Below are 15,951 nucleotides of genomic sequence, written 5' to 3'. Positions count from 1 at the left end.
TAAAAAAAATACTTTTATTCATTTACATCAGTTTTTAAATGATATCATTAACTCCCAAAAAACCGATGGTAGGCATATATACAATGTAATTAGTAACTTTTATATGATAAATCCAAATTTAAAATACAAAATATTTGTGACTAGCTATAAATGATATCCCGTATTTTTATGATACAAAAATTTAGCAAAATCAGAGAAAAAATTTTCAATATATTTTTTTTATTTAATATAAGATTATTTCACCAGACTGTACATGTGTTTTAAAATTTTAAGAAAGTATTGTTCATATATTTATGGAAGAGTGTACATGTATTTTTAACAAAAAAAATCTATTGTTAAATTAAAAAACATTATTTAAAATTTTGAACTTGATACAAAATATTCTGTAATTAAGTTAAACATCAGGTATTTGAAAATACCAAACAAACACATGAAATCCTGGAGGGGAAAAATGGATGGTTAAGTTTCGGGACCAAAGTGGTTTTTAAGTCCACCAGTAATTTTCATAAAAAAAGAGTGTTGTTGTGGCATATTGATCATCCATATGAAAACTGAAATTGTTTTTGTAGAAAAACCCTGTTTTGTTAATTTAAAAAAAAAATCCATGTACATGTGTATGAATTATTATTTTATTTTGTGTTTCACTGCACATTAGATTTTACAATATTCACAATTTATGTAGTAGCCCCTGGTGTTAGGAAACATGGTTATGATACAATATAATTATATAAATATATACAGTATAAATGCAATGTTAGCACACCCTATTTATATGATTTGATGCTTTTATTATTTCCGTCCACATCTGAATACTGAGATTTATTTTTAAACTTTGTTTTACGTTATTATGATTTTTATAAACAGTATTTTGATTTTTATGACTCCATTTCTATTTTTATACTCTAAAAGTTGTGGCCAAAAAGAAATGGTAAGACCTTATTTTTTTTAAAACAAAGGAAAGGTAACTTAATGTGTTATTTGTGAAATTTTACATCAATAATAATGTTTAGATATGTGAAAAAATTTGTACATGTAATGGTTCTATTTGGCTCACTACAACTTTCCACTACAAAGTAATCTTATTGTCAATCACACAAAACAGGTGAGGGGTGAATGCACAGCTCTTAAAAACTGAAATATTTTCCATATAATTCTTACATGTGTGTGTGAAATGATCTTTTTTGTGACATGATATGAGTTGTCTATTTTTATATCTGATGTAACTTGACAAAGTGCTGTAATTTGTGTGCTGTCTCTAGTCTTGTCCAAATAAAAATCTGAACTGATCGAGTTACATCTCTTATTGAGTTCTTCTGGCAGCTAAAGCTCAAGTAAGGTTATCTGATTAAAGTTTATGTCTGTCCATTATTGTTTCAAATCTTGAGAACCAGTGAACCAGTTCTACAAGTCATCTTTTGGTGATGGGAACTTTTATAGTAATATACTTTTTTCCAATTTTTTGCCCAGAACACATACAAAGGCACAACAAAAGAAGAGAGTGAAATTTCTAAATGACAGTGGACAATTAACTGAAATTTCGTCATTCAAAAGAAAGTGGAGGGGAGTGGTTAGAAAATATGTTTAGCTCTTTGCATCATCTTTTCAAGAATCAATTTGTCTGGACAGACATGGAAAAAAATAACACAGAGGTTGAAAGCCGAGCTTTATTATCAACAGTAAACTGCTTTCCCTAAAATAAAGAAATGTGGAACCGTTACCGCTACACAAGATTGTATCTTAATCATAGAGATCATTGCATAATTATAACATAATTTCCAGTAACATATATTCTAGATAAAGCCATGGTTCATGATTCATTATTTGATTATAAATTAACAAATGAGGAAATAACAGAATTTATATCATGTTAACATACTAGCTTTAAATTCATTTAAGCAAACAAAAGTACATGTCATATTTTTTCCCAATAAAAATGAAAAATTCTCCGTAAAAATAAAATTAAATAAATATAGGCATGTATACCTAGTGTTACAAATCAAAATAAAATTAGAGATAGTTAAGAAATTTTTAGTTGTCTGGGGCTGGGTTGATACATTTTCTTCACATTTGCCTTAGGTTGGGTTTATGATTATGGTCTTAATATAACCATTATTATACAGAATTAATATTTTGACAAACATATTTTGTCCAGCCTGGCTGGGCATATATAGATATACCAGATATATCTGTTAATTCATTCACAAAAACTTGTGTACATTTTAGACTCATATACTAGTATTCAAAAATACGTTAGATCTCAAAATCATCTATTTAATGTATAATTACTATAAATAATTGCAAATCAAAAATTTATCACATAAAATCACATTATAACAACTAACAAAGATTAAATTTAAAAACTAAATATAAACTACATAAACATAAATGAATGGAAGCTTATAGAATTACTGAAGCAGCTTGGTTGTAGCAAGATTGCATAACTAAGTAAAACATAATATACCAAATTTATGAACTTTAACTTAGGGGCACGTTTCCATAGTAAAACCTTTAGGCATTATGGAAAATGTAAGAACTTTCCTGTTAATTAAAGTAATTTATTATTAAATCATGATAACAGAATTTGAGAAGGAAATTCTTGCATGCATTTAAAAACAACTTACATTTAAATTTTGTAAAATTCCATGCAGGTAGAAAAAAAATTAGGGGGAAAAATCCAAAAAAATTAATAGGCAGAAAAGCCTTTAATTCTTCTTTTCTATTCCACACTAAATAAAAAGACTGGGAGAACCAGATATTTTGATGTACTGTACTATTGACATTACTTGAGATAAGTTAAAGCCATTATTGGACTCCTTGTCTTGGGGATAAAACATCTGTGGAAGACTGGTGGGTAGTTAAGAGATGTGGAGTTATAATCCAGGTCCCTGATATGGCATCATCCATTGACACACCTCAGACAATTTGTATGAAGGTGACAAAATCGGCTGAGGTTTGCTGAATTATGGACTTTTATGTGAAGGGGCACAGGAGAGCTCCTCAAAAAAAGATAACAACTGTCCTGTTTTTGGTCTGAATTTCCCCTTCTAAAAACAAAGAGTCAAATTTGATGTAGAATTTGGCACACATTGTAGGTGTTGGGGGCGGTGTTTTGTTTGTTTGTCATGGTAAACAAAGTTCATAAACATAATTAAAACTATCACATTACTTAAAGCACTCGAGAGAATTCAACAGTCCCCACACTATATCCATGCAATAAAAATGCACAAGAATGCAAAACAAACTTTACCACTGACATTATTTCATTAAAATGAATAATAGTATATAATTTATTCTCGGGCAAGTAGAAATTGGCAAAAAAATCATTTGAAAAAAAATCCATGCAATGCCAAAATAAGTTTCCAAATTCAATTTTATACAATCTAGATATTTTTTGTGAATATTATTACTTGCTGTAATATAATTACTGCATGTATAGTCTGAAATGATTGATGCATTACAAAAATTTTCAGATGTATTATATACACTGTATATGATAAATACATGTAGGTCATTAGGACCAATAAATTCTCTCAGAAACAAAGAACTTACCAAGTACAGTGTACTTGTAATCAGACAAAAAATATCCATACATTGACTATTTGCACTAGAGAAAATCTCTTAATTAAGAGTAAAATTATGTGATAACTTACTTTAAACAATTATTTAAAGCATGCATAATAAAATTAATGAAGGTCAATGAATGCTAAAAATAGCTCTACAAGATCAGATGCTAATATAACCCAGTACACATTTGCAGAAAAAATGGAATTCAATGACTTTTATATACTAATGGTTTGATCTCTTAATAGATCAGATAAAGGTTTGATGATGATGATAAAGCTGTATGTCTAAAGTAATAAACCTATCACAAAAACATTCAATATGGTGCCATGCATGGTCAATATTAGTGTCAGCATGCATGCATTACAACATTTTACAACCTTTAGCAATTTAACTGGAATGATAATTCTTTATAACACATTTTCATCACACAAAAGATGACTTTAAGTCAAACCACATTCAACCTAAAACAAATCTTAAAATTGTCATAAATTATCTTAAGTACACCAAAAAAAAATCAAAATATGTAAACTTTAACAATTCAAAATCACAAAGACAATCACTCTAACTTAACAATCTTCTTATTACAAACGAAGGTGTAAAATAAATAAAACCATAAAATAATGGTTTTCTTTTACAATCTTTGATTGTCAGCTGAGGTGAAGAGATGGATGACTAGAGTTATTCCCCTTTTTTGACAGAACCAAGGAGTTAATGCCTTTTGATTGGAGAGAGTTATCCCCCTTTGCTGATGGCAAAGCTCCACTTTTGTGATGTTGACCCCGGCTGACAAGCGTTTACAATCAGTCCCTTCATCTGCACCTCCTGACTATCTATACACAGGTCATAATTATGACTTTTTAACATTGTATCACTGTTAATTCTCTCCCAGATCTGAAAAAATTCAAACAACCATACAAAGAAGTTCATTTTTATATACCATGTAAATGGAAATTTTATTTTGAAATTATAGCTTTACCATAGCAATTTCACTTATCAATTTAAAAAAATGCAAAAAATAAGTTACCTCAAAACATATACATGTAAATCATTTGGGATAATTTGAAAATATTTTTCAGCATTGAATGCAATATCCCAAAAACAAGAATATCAATTACTGGGGTAATCTTAGAAATGATGAAATATAGCAATTTCTGTGAACATCTTCATTCTTACATAACACTACTGATCACAGAATACAGTAACTGACAAAAATATCAATAATTAATTTATCTACTTAGTAATTAGATCAGTCAATTTTACCTGTAAAGTGTTGCCCTCCTGACATTGAAACAGTTTGACAACAGTCCCTGGCATACTGCCAGTCAAGGTCACACAAAGGTCAAGGTGGCGTATAAAGCCCTCCTTTGTCAGGGAAAACTCCTACAAAATAAAACATGTAAGTTACACTTAAATTCTAAAAAAAAATCTTACAAATTATTTCTTTAAAAAAAGGTTATATGTAGGAAGCTGGTCATCAATTTACATGTTGTATATACAAGTAATGATAAAAAATATTTTATAGTATCCACAGCATACATTCATTTTACATCTGACATAAACTAATAAATAGACCTATAGTTTAATTATTTCATAACAACTTAATATATTTTATCAAACTGAAGGTTGATTAAAAGAAAAGACCCTGCAGAAAAAAAAATTCACAGGGCCTGGCTTCATGTGTCATCTGAATATCTTGAGAATTCTAGACATTAGAAATGTTTCAGAGTATGCTACTTGGCCATCATTTCAACATTTCTCAACATTCAATATTTCTTCTAATTCCAACCTTGCTTTATGTAAATACAAATGAAATTTTGGAACTTTTCCTTACATTTGAAAAGATTCATCACTGAAAACAATTTGGAACTAATTGCTACAAAGAAGATAGGTTTAAAATTTCATTACATGGACCACGAAATTGATCATGTTTGTTTCTCTTCACCTATACCACATATATACATATAATGACATGGGATGCAATTGCCGAAGATATCTTAAGGTTTACATAAAGACAGAAACAGATTGCAATAGGGCCTCAAGTTGATTCAGGTGATTTAAAACTGGAATATAAATTTATAATTCATCATCACAAGTATAGTTATATAGTTACATGTACAGAATTGCAAAGTAAGTTGCTCTGGAGCATTTTACAGCAAGAAACTAGCAGGCCCAAGGTAACACAAGGAAATTAGCAGAGAGGACAGAGATGCGAGTTGCTTCATGAATACAAATCCTATGAAAAATCTGCTCAGTGACAGCCATGAATTGTCAATTGACATACATGTATGATGATTATGTACTTTTGTTAATCAATGTCAAAGTTTTTTTGTGGCTTTACTCTACCAGCTACAAAGGAGACACGATTTAACAAAAGCTGAAACCAAACAACACAGGGAAAACTGAATATTATTTTAACTGACTAAGCCTTTCTGGCAAAATGAGAGTTAAACAGCTGTTCTTGATAGAAGGGTTTTTAAAAATTTACAAATATGAAACAGTGATAATCTAAGAAAAATTACAAACAATACAAATATATGAATCAGCTAGGACATAAAACACGACCCTGGGAATTCAACATATGGGATCGGGTGCCTAGGAGGAGGAAGCATCCCCTGTTGACTTGTCACACCCATCATTATCATGTGTCTTGTGTGATTAGAAAATTTTGAAATGGTAATGTAGAAGAACAATGTAATTCTTTTCAGTTAAACTCAGAAGTCTCCAAAGTGTAATTAATAAAGGCTTTCAAGAAATCGTTTTCATTGTCTATATCAAGTCTTATTGAAATTCAATTAAAACTGCAAGAGGAGTATTGAAAAGTGTTTGGAAGAGATTTCAAAGAAATTTCTATCTTTAGTAACCATGTGATCAGCATTTTTAAATTGTAGAAGAACAATGTAATTCTTTTCAGCATCTCAGCGAATTGAACTAGCAGCAGTTAATCAAAAGCCACAACAAACCAATGTGTAATTAATAAAGGCTTTCAAGAAAAGCAGCCTGAGCATTACCTGATTTTCATTGACCTATACAAAATATATTAATGGCAGAGCTGTTAAAATCGGAAATCATTTAAAGCTAAAATTGATAATAATTAACAAATACATATATAATTTTTGGGGGCTATTTTTAAAAAGACCTTGCATGTGAAATGCAATTTCATTGTTTTACAAGAAACCAAAGGGCCTAAACGGTCACCTAAATATAATACAACACTGTAAAGGATCTATAGATCAAAATATCTATAAAACAAAGTAAACCAATAGATAAAGCTATTTTGCCCCAAAAGCAAGAAAAATAGGGTAAGCAAAATAATAAACGATTCCTGTGCACTGTAACAAATCTTAGTTAATAAAGCAGATCCATTTTTTGCCCTCATTTGTCACAATCACCTTAATTTACTTAACTCATTCATGATAATGGTGATATATGCTCAAATTGGTTGAAAATAGCTTGGTTCAAAAGAAAAGGCTAAAAATTTTGAAGGATTTCACAGGACAAAATAAAACTACAGACAAAATCAAATAGCAATGGGTCATTCAAGTGATGCAGGTGACTTAAAAATGGGGTACCCTGACAAAAATCACAATGTTGTTAATTTACCTGATTTCCACCCGCAAAGTGACAAGGAAATATTCCCAGGTTCCCATCAGCAAAATTGCCCAGTGTGTCCATACAGTTGTTGTCTTGTTGAATGCTGCCAAAGGCCTGATCCTGGTGGCCAGGCACCCTAAAATATCAATATTAATATTCCACTAATATTAGTGTTAACAATTATATTAAGACTATGTGAAATCAGTACATGTATTAACAACTATTTCTTGGTTGTGTAGAGAATATTATGTTTAAATGCAGGGAAATCCAAACTCAGTTCAACATCAAATCATGATGCCACAGAAAAAAAAATAGCTTTTAGGGTCAGAAATGAGATGGGACACATCAACTGACATGAATTGAGTTGCAAGGTTTGTTATTTTGATTAAATAAAGCGCCAGAGCAGTAATGGCCAAAAACGTGTTGCATTCCTGTTGCTTCACTTCCAAAGCTCACAGGTTATGTTTACATTGGTTTATTGATAAAACTGCCGACTCCAGTGATCCACCACACATAAGACTTAACATTAATATTATTACTGTATTAAACTTAAATCAAAATTAAAACTTTTTATGGTCTTGGTTCTATACATTTTTAGAGCCATTTTAGTGGTATACTCACTTGAGTTCTGGGTAAACATTTTCTAGGAACCATTTGAAGGGTTTACAACTTAATTTTTTCCTGAGCTCAACTCGCTCTGAGATACTGCAAAATATAAAACAAAAACTTAACCCACTTCAAGACACTTAAACCAATGCAGTGAAACTTTACAGAAACAAACTAGATACCCATGGGCCACAGCAGTCAATGGGGCTGCATATAGCAATTTTTCACTGAGTGACATTCCCTAAATTATTTGCCTTACATATTACATGTTTAATTGCATATCTGTATGTTTTCATTTTGAATCTTTTTGTAGGGTGATTTATTCATCCGCTTCTTCTTGACATAATTATGTGGGGAATGACTTCCCAAATAAATAAGGATGCATTCAAAGAAATCAAATTAATGACAACATTCAGTAAATACATAGAAATTTTTTTCCACATGACATGGAGAGGACAAACTTACTCTCCGAAGTTGACCATTTTAGCGGAGGGAACAGCAGCATAATAGAACTCCTTATAATTGTCCATCCACACCTCGGCAGCTCTCCTAGTGTTCCTACAAAGGTCAGAGGTCAACCAAATGTTCAAGTGCACTGAACAGTTCGTGGAAATGATATTAAAAATTATATGTCTCAATTTTATATTGAAACAAAAGCAAAGCTAGGGTCTGTATATTGTGTCTAAGTTTATTAAATACGCAATTCTATCGTTACCGTGCAAAAACATTTCCGCTCCCCCCAGGGAATGTGTAGGGGTGTTGTTTCCTGAAGACATGACCCACTCGACTACAAGGGATGATTTCTAGAGATCCGTGACACTGCCAAACTCTGAATGAGATTTCTGTAAAAAAACAAATCAAATATTGGATTTCCAAAGCTGTGGGATGAGTGTTTCAGCCTGAGCATCATTCATTTGTTGAAATACACAACTGTTAGTATATAAGATACTGTACGTGTACATGATTTAGTGTATTCAAAATTTAGCGCAATGAATGAATATGAGTTGTTGGCATAACCATGAATTAGCGCTACACATGTTCGTGCTGTATATTCTATTTATAAATGAATTCTTGGCGGTATTCATGAATTAGTGCATCTTTGTCTACGCAAAAGACGCTAAAATATGAAGCCCGCTATCTTAAGTACACATACAGTATATAAATAATCACTGACACCTATCACATCATTCAATCAAGATATTTCTATAGGATTTTTTTCTTTTTGTTATGGTTTGATCTTACATGATTATAATTAAACAAGTATTCCTTGAGCATATCCTAATCACAAGCTCCTATAAAATACCTACCTAGATTTTCACCACCCCAGACATCCATATTCTTGTCATACTTTCCAAGCTCCTCAAACCACTTTTTCTCTATACTGAACAAACCACCAGCTATCATGGGAGTCCTGCAAGAAAATCACAGAGGAAAATGTTTGTTATAAAATTACAGAGGGAAATGAGTTTGACAGAAATTTACAGAGGAAAAAAATTGTCATAAATTAATTATTTCAGGTAGTTTTGTAATTAAAGTTATATATATATATATATATATATATATATATATATATATATAAAAGCACTAAAAAAACCAACAACACTGTATATCCTAAATGTCGGATCTATCAAGTAGATACAAGGTCACGGATGGAAATTTATAAATTTATAAAATTATATTTCTTAAAAATTTCCAAATCAATATGTAACTAAGTATGTAAATATATAGTGTTTAGTAGTTTAGTAGTAGTGCTAGTTGTTTTTGTTTCGCTTTTTCCTTTGTTCTTATGACTTTTTAACTCTTTTCTTTGTCCTGAGGAAGGGACAGGGCGTTTTGACAATTTTTATTGTTCGTTATATATATATATATATATATATATATATATATATATATATATATATATATATATATATATATATATATATATATATATCATGTATATATATGTGAAAAAAATTCTTATTTCAGAGGGAAATTTTGAACTTGTTTCACACTCAACAGACATTTTATTTTTTGCAAGATCAATAAAAAGTAAAGTTTACAAACAAGTCACTACAAAAACTGCTATTTTTAAGATTTATTTAATATTAACTTGTATCAATATCTCCCAGATTCTGTGAATTATAAAATCAAAGAAAGACAACTCTTGCCAGGGATTTAAAAATCCTGAAACTATGCATGGTCACATGACAAACAGGTAAATAAATAGACAGGTAAACCAGAAAGTTATAAATAGCGTCCAGACCGTAAACTTACACAGGGAGATCAGTTTTAAAAAGCAGGTATATTTTAATCATTGTTTGGAAAAAAATATCTTCTAAGCCTGTAAGAGGAAAAGTTGAATACATCTTTAATTGATTATTCTAAAAATTTTAAATTGATCCTCCTTGTGAAATGTGTCTTTAAAGGAGGTCAAATTTTAATTCTGTTACTGTATCAATATACTAAACCAAAAGTAGTACAAACTAGACTCAAATTGAATGTCACCAGGCAGCTGATAGCATGTGAACAACCTGAATCGGTATCAAAACAAGTATAAATTAAGGTATTCATTTTGAGGTTAGGTGATCAGAAAATGTAATATTCTGCTGCATGTTCAAACCTGTGGCCCAGGATAGAGGTACTAACCACACCATTATTTAACAAAATACTCAGGTTAGCTTTACTCTAAAATGAAAAGGTGTACTTTCTAATTTCCTCTTAGAAGTGAATGAAATTCTTGACAAATAGAAATTGCTTTAAAAACACTTCACATGTAGTTGATAAAGTTGGTGGATTTGTAAATTTCAGGTAAAGCCCAGCAATGGACCCCCATACCAGTGCCCAGAATGTGATGCGATGTGACCTGTGTGAGACTGCTGTGGTACAAATGCACTGTGATACATGTCTTGTCAACCTGTGTAAGGCCTGTGTGGGAGTACACATGGTATCTGATGAATCCAAAAAACATGAAATTGTTAGATTTCAGTTCAGAAAATCCACCCTGATCTACCCTGTCTGTAAATTTCACCAGAAAGAACGATGTGAAATGTACTGTAATCAATGTGACATTCAAGTATGTAGTACCTGCAATGCATCTAGAAACCATTCAGGTCATAATATTCTTCAAATGACAAATGTTTACAATGCTAGAAAAGAAGAAATTGAGAAAGAAATAGAAGAGCTAGAACAGAATATTTTTCCCACCTACCAAAACATTGCCTCTGATGTACAAAACAGAATGAGTCAGTTAGAAAAGGAATATGGAGATCTCTCAACAGCCATAACAAAACACGGAGAGGACTGGCACAGAGAAATTGACAAACTTGTCAAGAAACTTAAAGCTGAAGTTGATGAGATGAAAACTAAACACTATGATGCTTTGAAGACCCACAAAGATGAAATAAATCAGAAAATAACTGATATTTCTGATGAAATTCAAGCATCTTCTAAACTACTGGAATTAAATGACATCTCCCTTTTTCTTGAGTTCAATACAAACATACAAGAATTCACGAATCTTCCAGCTAAAGTCTATAAAACTTTACCGCATTTTACTCCAATTCAATATCAGCCAGAACAACTGATGGAACTCTTTGGGACCCTGTCAAGTCTCTCTCTGAACTCAGATGAGCATGGCTACAAAATGAAGAAATCACCAGAAGCTGGATCCTCTCCTCCAGTCAAACAGCTGCTTGATGAACCAGAGACTGTCACCACTATAGACACTGGGTATGTATACCTTTACAATGTGGCCTGTCTGAGTGATGAAGAAATCTGGACAAGTGGAGATGACAACACCATGGAACTTTACAGCATCAATCAGGGATCAGTACTCAAGTCAATCACAACCAAGTCAGGTGAAATACCATATGACATAACAGTGACAAAAAGTGGAGATCTAGTTTATACCGATTATTATGATAGAACTGTGAACATTGTGAAGAATGAGAAGATAGAGGAATTGATCAGACTACAGAACTGGAATTCTCGCGGTGTCTGTAGTACCTCCTCTGGTGACCTCCTGGTTATCATGGACAGTGATGATAAAAAACAAACAAAAGTTGTCCGTTACTCTGGCTCCACAGAGAAACAAACCATTCAGTTTGATGATAAAGGTAAACCTCTCTATTCATCTGGTGTTTATGACAGATACATAACTGAGAACAGGAACCTGGATATCTGTGTGTCTGACAGTGGAGCTAAAGCAGTAGTGGTGGTCAATCAGGCCGGGAAACTGAGATTCAGATACACTGGACATACTCCTGCTCCAGAGAACAAACCATTCAATCCACGAGGAATCACAACAGACAGTCAGAGTCACATCCTTACAGCTGATGATAAAAATGAGTGTGTCCACATCATAGACCAGGATGGACAGTTCCTCCATTACATAGACTGTGGACTGAAAAATCCTGAAGGACTGTGTACAGATACAAATGACAATCTGTTTGTTGCTCAGTATGGAAACATACAAATGATGAAAATCAAATATCTGCAGTGAAATCCAACACTGTAATGATGTAAGTTAGTGGAGGGCGGATAAAATTACGTTTCTTAATTATTCAATGCATATTTCCATATCAGTGTTAGGTAGAGACAATTTTTAACAAATACCTTTTTATCCCGGTACTTGTTTTATTGTAGGAATAAAACTGGTATTAAAGCATGACCTCATTCAGTTATCAATTATTATTACTAATACATGACAAATTATATTTATACATGTGTTGCTGTTCTGGGGTTTTCTCCCTTGAGCAACTTGTGGGTCTCATAATTCTGCATATTGGACAAAAGAACTATGAGTCAGGATTTAAATGTATAGATATTTAATATTGTTTGCTGTATTTTTTTTTAATTTGTGCATTCTGCTTGAATAATCATATCTATTTCTTGCTCCCATATAAATATTATTTCTCTCCCAATTAGAATTGGAATAAAATATTCTTTATAACAAGAGGCCCATGGGCCTTATAGGTCACCTGAGTATCATGTAACAACTTTCCAACAATTGAATTTGATTCGTATTTAAACAAGAGGCCATGAAATTCAAAATTTTGAAAGAAGCACCATTCCATATCATAACTATACACTTGTTTACTTCAGCTACTTAATACCCAGAGGCAGATCAGAGTAATAACAAAGAGAAATGCATTTCCACTTTATCAGTTGTGCACCCCATCCCACTGACCCTGGGGCCACATCTTTCAAAATTTTGAAAATTTTATAAATTTTATTTCATCATGTTGTTGATTAATACCAAAGTGCAGATTTCAAAGCATTAAATTATTTTCAGACTATGTACACCTGCCCCCTGCAAGTACCAAGTACCTCTGTCCCAGGGGCCCGGAAATTAACCATTTTGGAAGAAGTCATAAACATGTAATAAGATCATACGCATAATACCCAGGAGCAAAGGAAAAGATTTTCAAAGAATTCATGCATTTTCACTATATAAACATCAGAGCCTCACCCTAACACAAGAAGGCCTGACCCTGGGGCCCTGAAATTCACAAATCTCAAAGATGCATCATTGCTCTTCATAACTATGTACAAAGTGCATTTGTTTAATACCCAGGTGCAGAAAAGATTTTTAAAGAATTTATGCATTTTCACTAAATAATCAATAGAGCCACACCTTAACACAAGACCCCCCAACCCAGGGGCCATGAATTTCACAATTTTGGAAGAGGCACTCTTATTCAACATAACTGTGTACTTGTTTAGTTTATTTAATACCCAATCTTCGCTAGCCAAGGGTTTCTGATACGCTACTCTCCTCATAATTCCTTGGCATACAGTGTTGATAGAACTCGGGCGTTTTTTTCATGAGTTCTGATACACCCGTGGTCGACCAATCAGCAATTGTTTTTTGTAAATGGCGATATTTGCGTTCGGGATACTTCTTGACTCTTTAATCTCGGAAATGAAAAACGCAAGTAAACAATGATCCATAAGATAACGTGCAATTCTACGAATAGCTCTGGTGTCATCCAATATCTTCCAAATATATCTATATTGAAGCTTCAGATTTGTACTATAAATAATAAATAAACATAACTCAATTATTGCTTCTTAATTATTCTTGAAAAAACTTTGATGTAATCTTTTTTAAACATGCGTCTTTATTTCTGTTGATGACGCAATCTGTGCATACCTGATAAATTCGAGATCATGTGCTGAAAACAATCCCATCTTTTGACTTCACCGTATGCCAAGGATTCATGAGGAGAGTAGCGTATCAGAAACCCTTGGCTAGCGAAGATGTTAATACCCAGGAGCAGAGAAGAAGATTTTCAAAGAAATAATTCATTTTCACTATATAATCTATAGATATAGCACCGCCCTAGCACTAGAACCCCTGACCCTGGTGCCATGAAATTCACAATGTTGGAAGAGGCAGCCTTATTCAATATAACTATGCACTTGGTTAGTTTATTTATTGCCTACAAACAGAGAAGAAGAATTTCAAGAAATTTATGCATTTTCACTATATATAATCTATATAGCCCTGTCCTGCCACTAGAACCCCTGACCCTAGGGCCATGAGATTCACAATTTTGTAAAAGGCAGCCTTATTCGACATAACTATGACTTGATTACCGTATAAATAGAAATTTTAGCGAGGATTTTCTTTTGGCATTAATAGCAAAGCTGTTAATTGAGATCGCTAAATTTGAATATCGCTAAAAATATATTGCGTGTTATTTGTAATAGTTTCTAAAGTGAGCTTTTAAAAATTGCTAAAATTATTTCTCGCTAAAATAAAATACCAGTTTTTAAGAAGAAATCGTTAAATTTGCGACTCACTAAAATTTCCACTTATACGGTAATTTATTTAATGCCCCTGAACAGAGAAGAAGAATTTCAAATTATTTATGCATTTCCACTGTATAATCTATATAGCCCCACTCTAGCACTAGAACCCCTGACCCTGGGACCATGAAATTCACAATGTTGGAAGAGGCAGTCATTTTCAATTCAACTCGGCACTTGGTTAGTTTATTTAATGCCCAGGAGCAGAAAAGAAGAATAATGCATTTTCACTATATATATATTTATTCAGCACCACCCTAGTACTAAAACCCCTGACCCTAGGGCCACGAATTTCACAATTTTGGTAGAGGACTCAATGCTGAATACAATCATATCAACAATTTGACTGCTTGTTGTCAAGGAGTAAAGAAGATTTTTAAAGATTGAACTAATTTTAGTGGTTTTGGCCCCACCCCCCAGGCTCCAGGGGGACAGGGACCATGAAATTCACAATTTTTGTTCTCTTCACCCATAAATGCTATATGCCAAATTTGGTTGAAATTGGTTCAGTGGTTTCAGAGAAGAAGCTGAAAATGTTCAAATGTTAATGCACGACGAACGACGCATGACGACGGACGAAAACAGATAGCAATAGGTCACCTGAGTTTACTCAGGTGACCTAAAAATAGAGAATTATGTTTTAGGGATTATATATAAATTATCTTTCCCGAAATATTGGGAGTTCTTTGCAAAACGATTATATTAGAGTCAGATAATAGATACATGTATGGGAGAATTATTTCACCTCCCACTAATTTTCTCCCATAGACCAATTCAATAACTCTGTCCAAAGTTACTCGATCATACCAAAAACAAAGCTTATCCTAGATATTCTTATGATGAATCTGTTTAGCAAATATTTCAGAATATGCAACCTCTGAATGGAAACAAAAAATCTCTAGATTAAATCAGATGTAAAAACATACCTCTATCCAAAATTGCTAGATCATTCCCAAAAAAAGAATTTGACCTAGATACGCAAAAATTGGTGCTTTAATGGACAAAATGCAATTTAGGCTAACTTTGGAGGTTAAAAAGTGAAAAATTCTTGACAGGGACGTTAAACATACAATCACAAACACACCTGACAGGCTGAATTCACAAACACACACGATTGGCTGAATTAACAATACCTGATTGGTTGAATTGGATTTCCTGCTCGTTTGTTTCTTTCCTCTGGAGTCATGTAATCCCACTTAAAAACCAGATTCCAATCAAATCCTACAATATCGAAACTCAACAATTTTATATCAACAAGTTTTAAAAGTTAGACTTTATTCAATAATGGGTAATAGCATTAAAATGTAAGTGATAAGCAACATTTTTTTCTACTATGCAAGTAAGTTTATCAATATATAAAGGTCTTTTATCTAGAAATGTTATATTAATGCATAT

At 32.3% G+C, this 15,951-nt stretch overlaps 3 protein-coding genes across 4 annotated transcripts in view; 2 read left to right on the top strand and 1 right to left on the bottom strand.

The window, feature by feature from the left end:
• Positions 1-2,303: 2,303 nt before the first annotated feature.
• Positions 2,304-15,951, bottom strand: part of LOC134281295 (polypeptide N-acetylgalactosaminyltransferase-like) — a 37,385-nt gene continuing 23,737 nt past the window's right edge. Inside the window, exons 7-15 of one of the 2 annotated variants that reach the window (XM_062763782.1) lie at positions 15,690-15,777; positions 9,069-9,172; positions 8,477-8,603; positions 8,227-8,319; positions 7,777-7,860; positions 7,165-7,291; positions 6,573-6,587; positions 4,825-4,944; positions 2,304-4,455 (exon numbers count right to left, since the gene is read on the bottom strand). In XM_062763782.1, coding sequence (XP_062619766.1) covers positions 4,297-4,455; positions 4,825-4,944; positions 6,573-6,587; positions 7,165-7,291; positions 7,777-7,860; positions 8,227-8,319; positions 8,477-8,603; positions 9,069-9,172; positions 15,690-15,777 — 917 coding nt within the window. In that variant the 3' untranslated portion in view covers positions 2,304-4,296. The remainder of the gene's footprint in view (positions 4,456-4,824; positions 4,945-6,572; positions 6,588-7,164; positions 7,292-7,776; positions 7,861-8,226; positions 8,320-8,476; positions 8,604-9,068; positions 9,173-15,689; positions 15,778-15,951) is intronic. The other variant, XM_062763783.1, reaches the window with a different exon arrangement.
• Positions 9,982-12,387, top strand: LOC134281298 (uncharacterized). The gene is made up of 2 exons (XM_062763785.1): positions 9,982-10,029; positions 10,552-12,387. Exon 2 carries the CDS (start codon positions 10,565-10,567, stop codon positions 12,242-12,244), a length of 1,680 nt encoding a protein of 559 aa, XP_062619769.1. The 5' UTR covers positions 9,982-10,029; positions 10,552-10,564; the 3' UTR covers positions 12,245-12,387.
• The window catches only part of LOC134281297 (uncharacterized), a 61,594-nt gene continuing 55,662 nt past the window's right edge, over positions 10,020-15,951 (top strand). The window contains exon 1 of the mRNA XM_062763784.1: positions 10,020-10,043. The gene's annotated coding sequence lies outside the window, so the exon portion shown is untranslated. The remainder of the gene's footprint in view (positions 10,044-15,951) is intronic.

The sequence above is a fragment of the Saccostrea cucullata genome, unplaced genomic scaffold, assembly GCF_032062105.1.
Source record: "Saccostrea cucullata isolate Sc308-1 unplaced genomic scaffold, CSIRO_AGI_Scuc_v1 ctg214, whole genome shotgun sequence".
Taxonomy (NCBI): domain Eukaryota; kingdom Metazoa; phylum Mollusca; class Bivalvia; order Ostreida; family Ostreidae; genus Saccostrea; species Saccostrea cuccullata.
The sequence above is the reverse complement of the archived record's forward strand: the minus strand, read 5'-3'. Positions and strand labels throughout refer to the sequence as shown.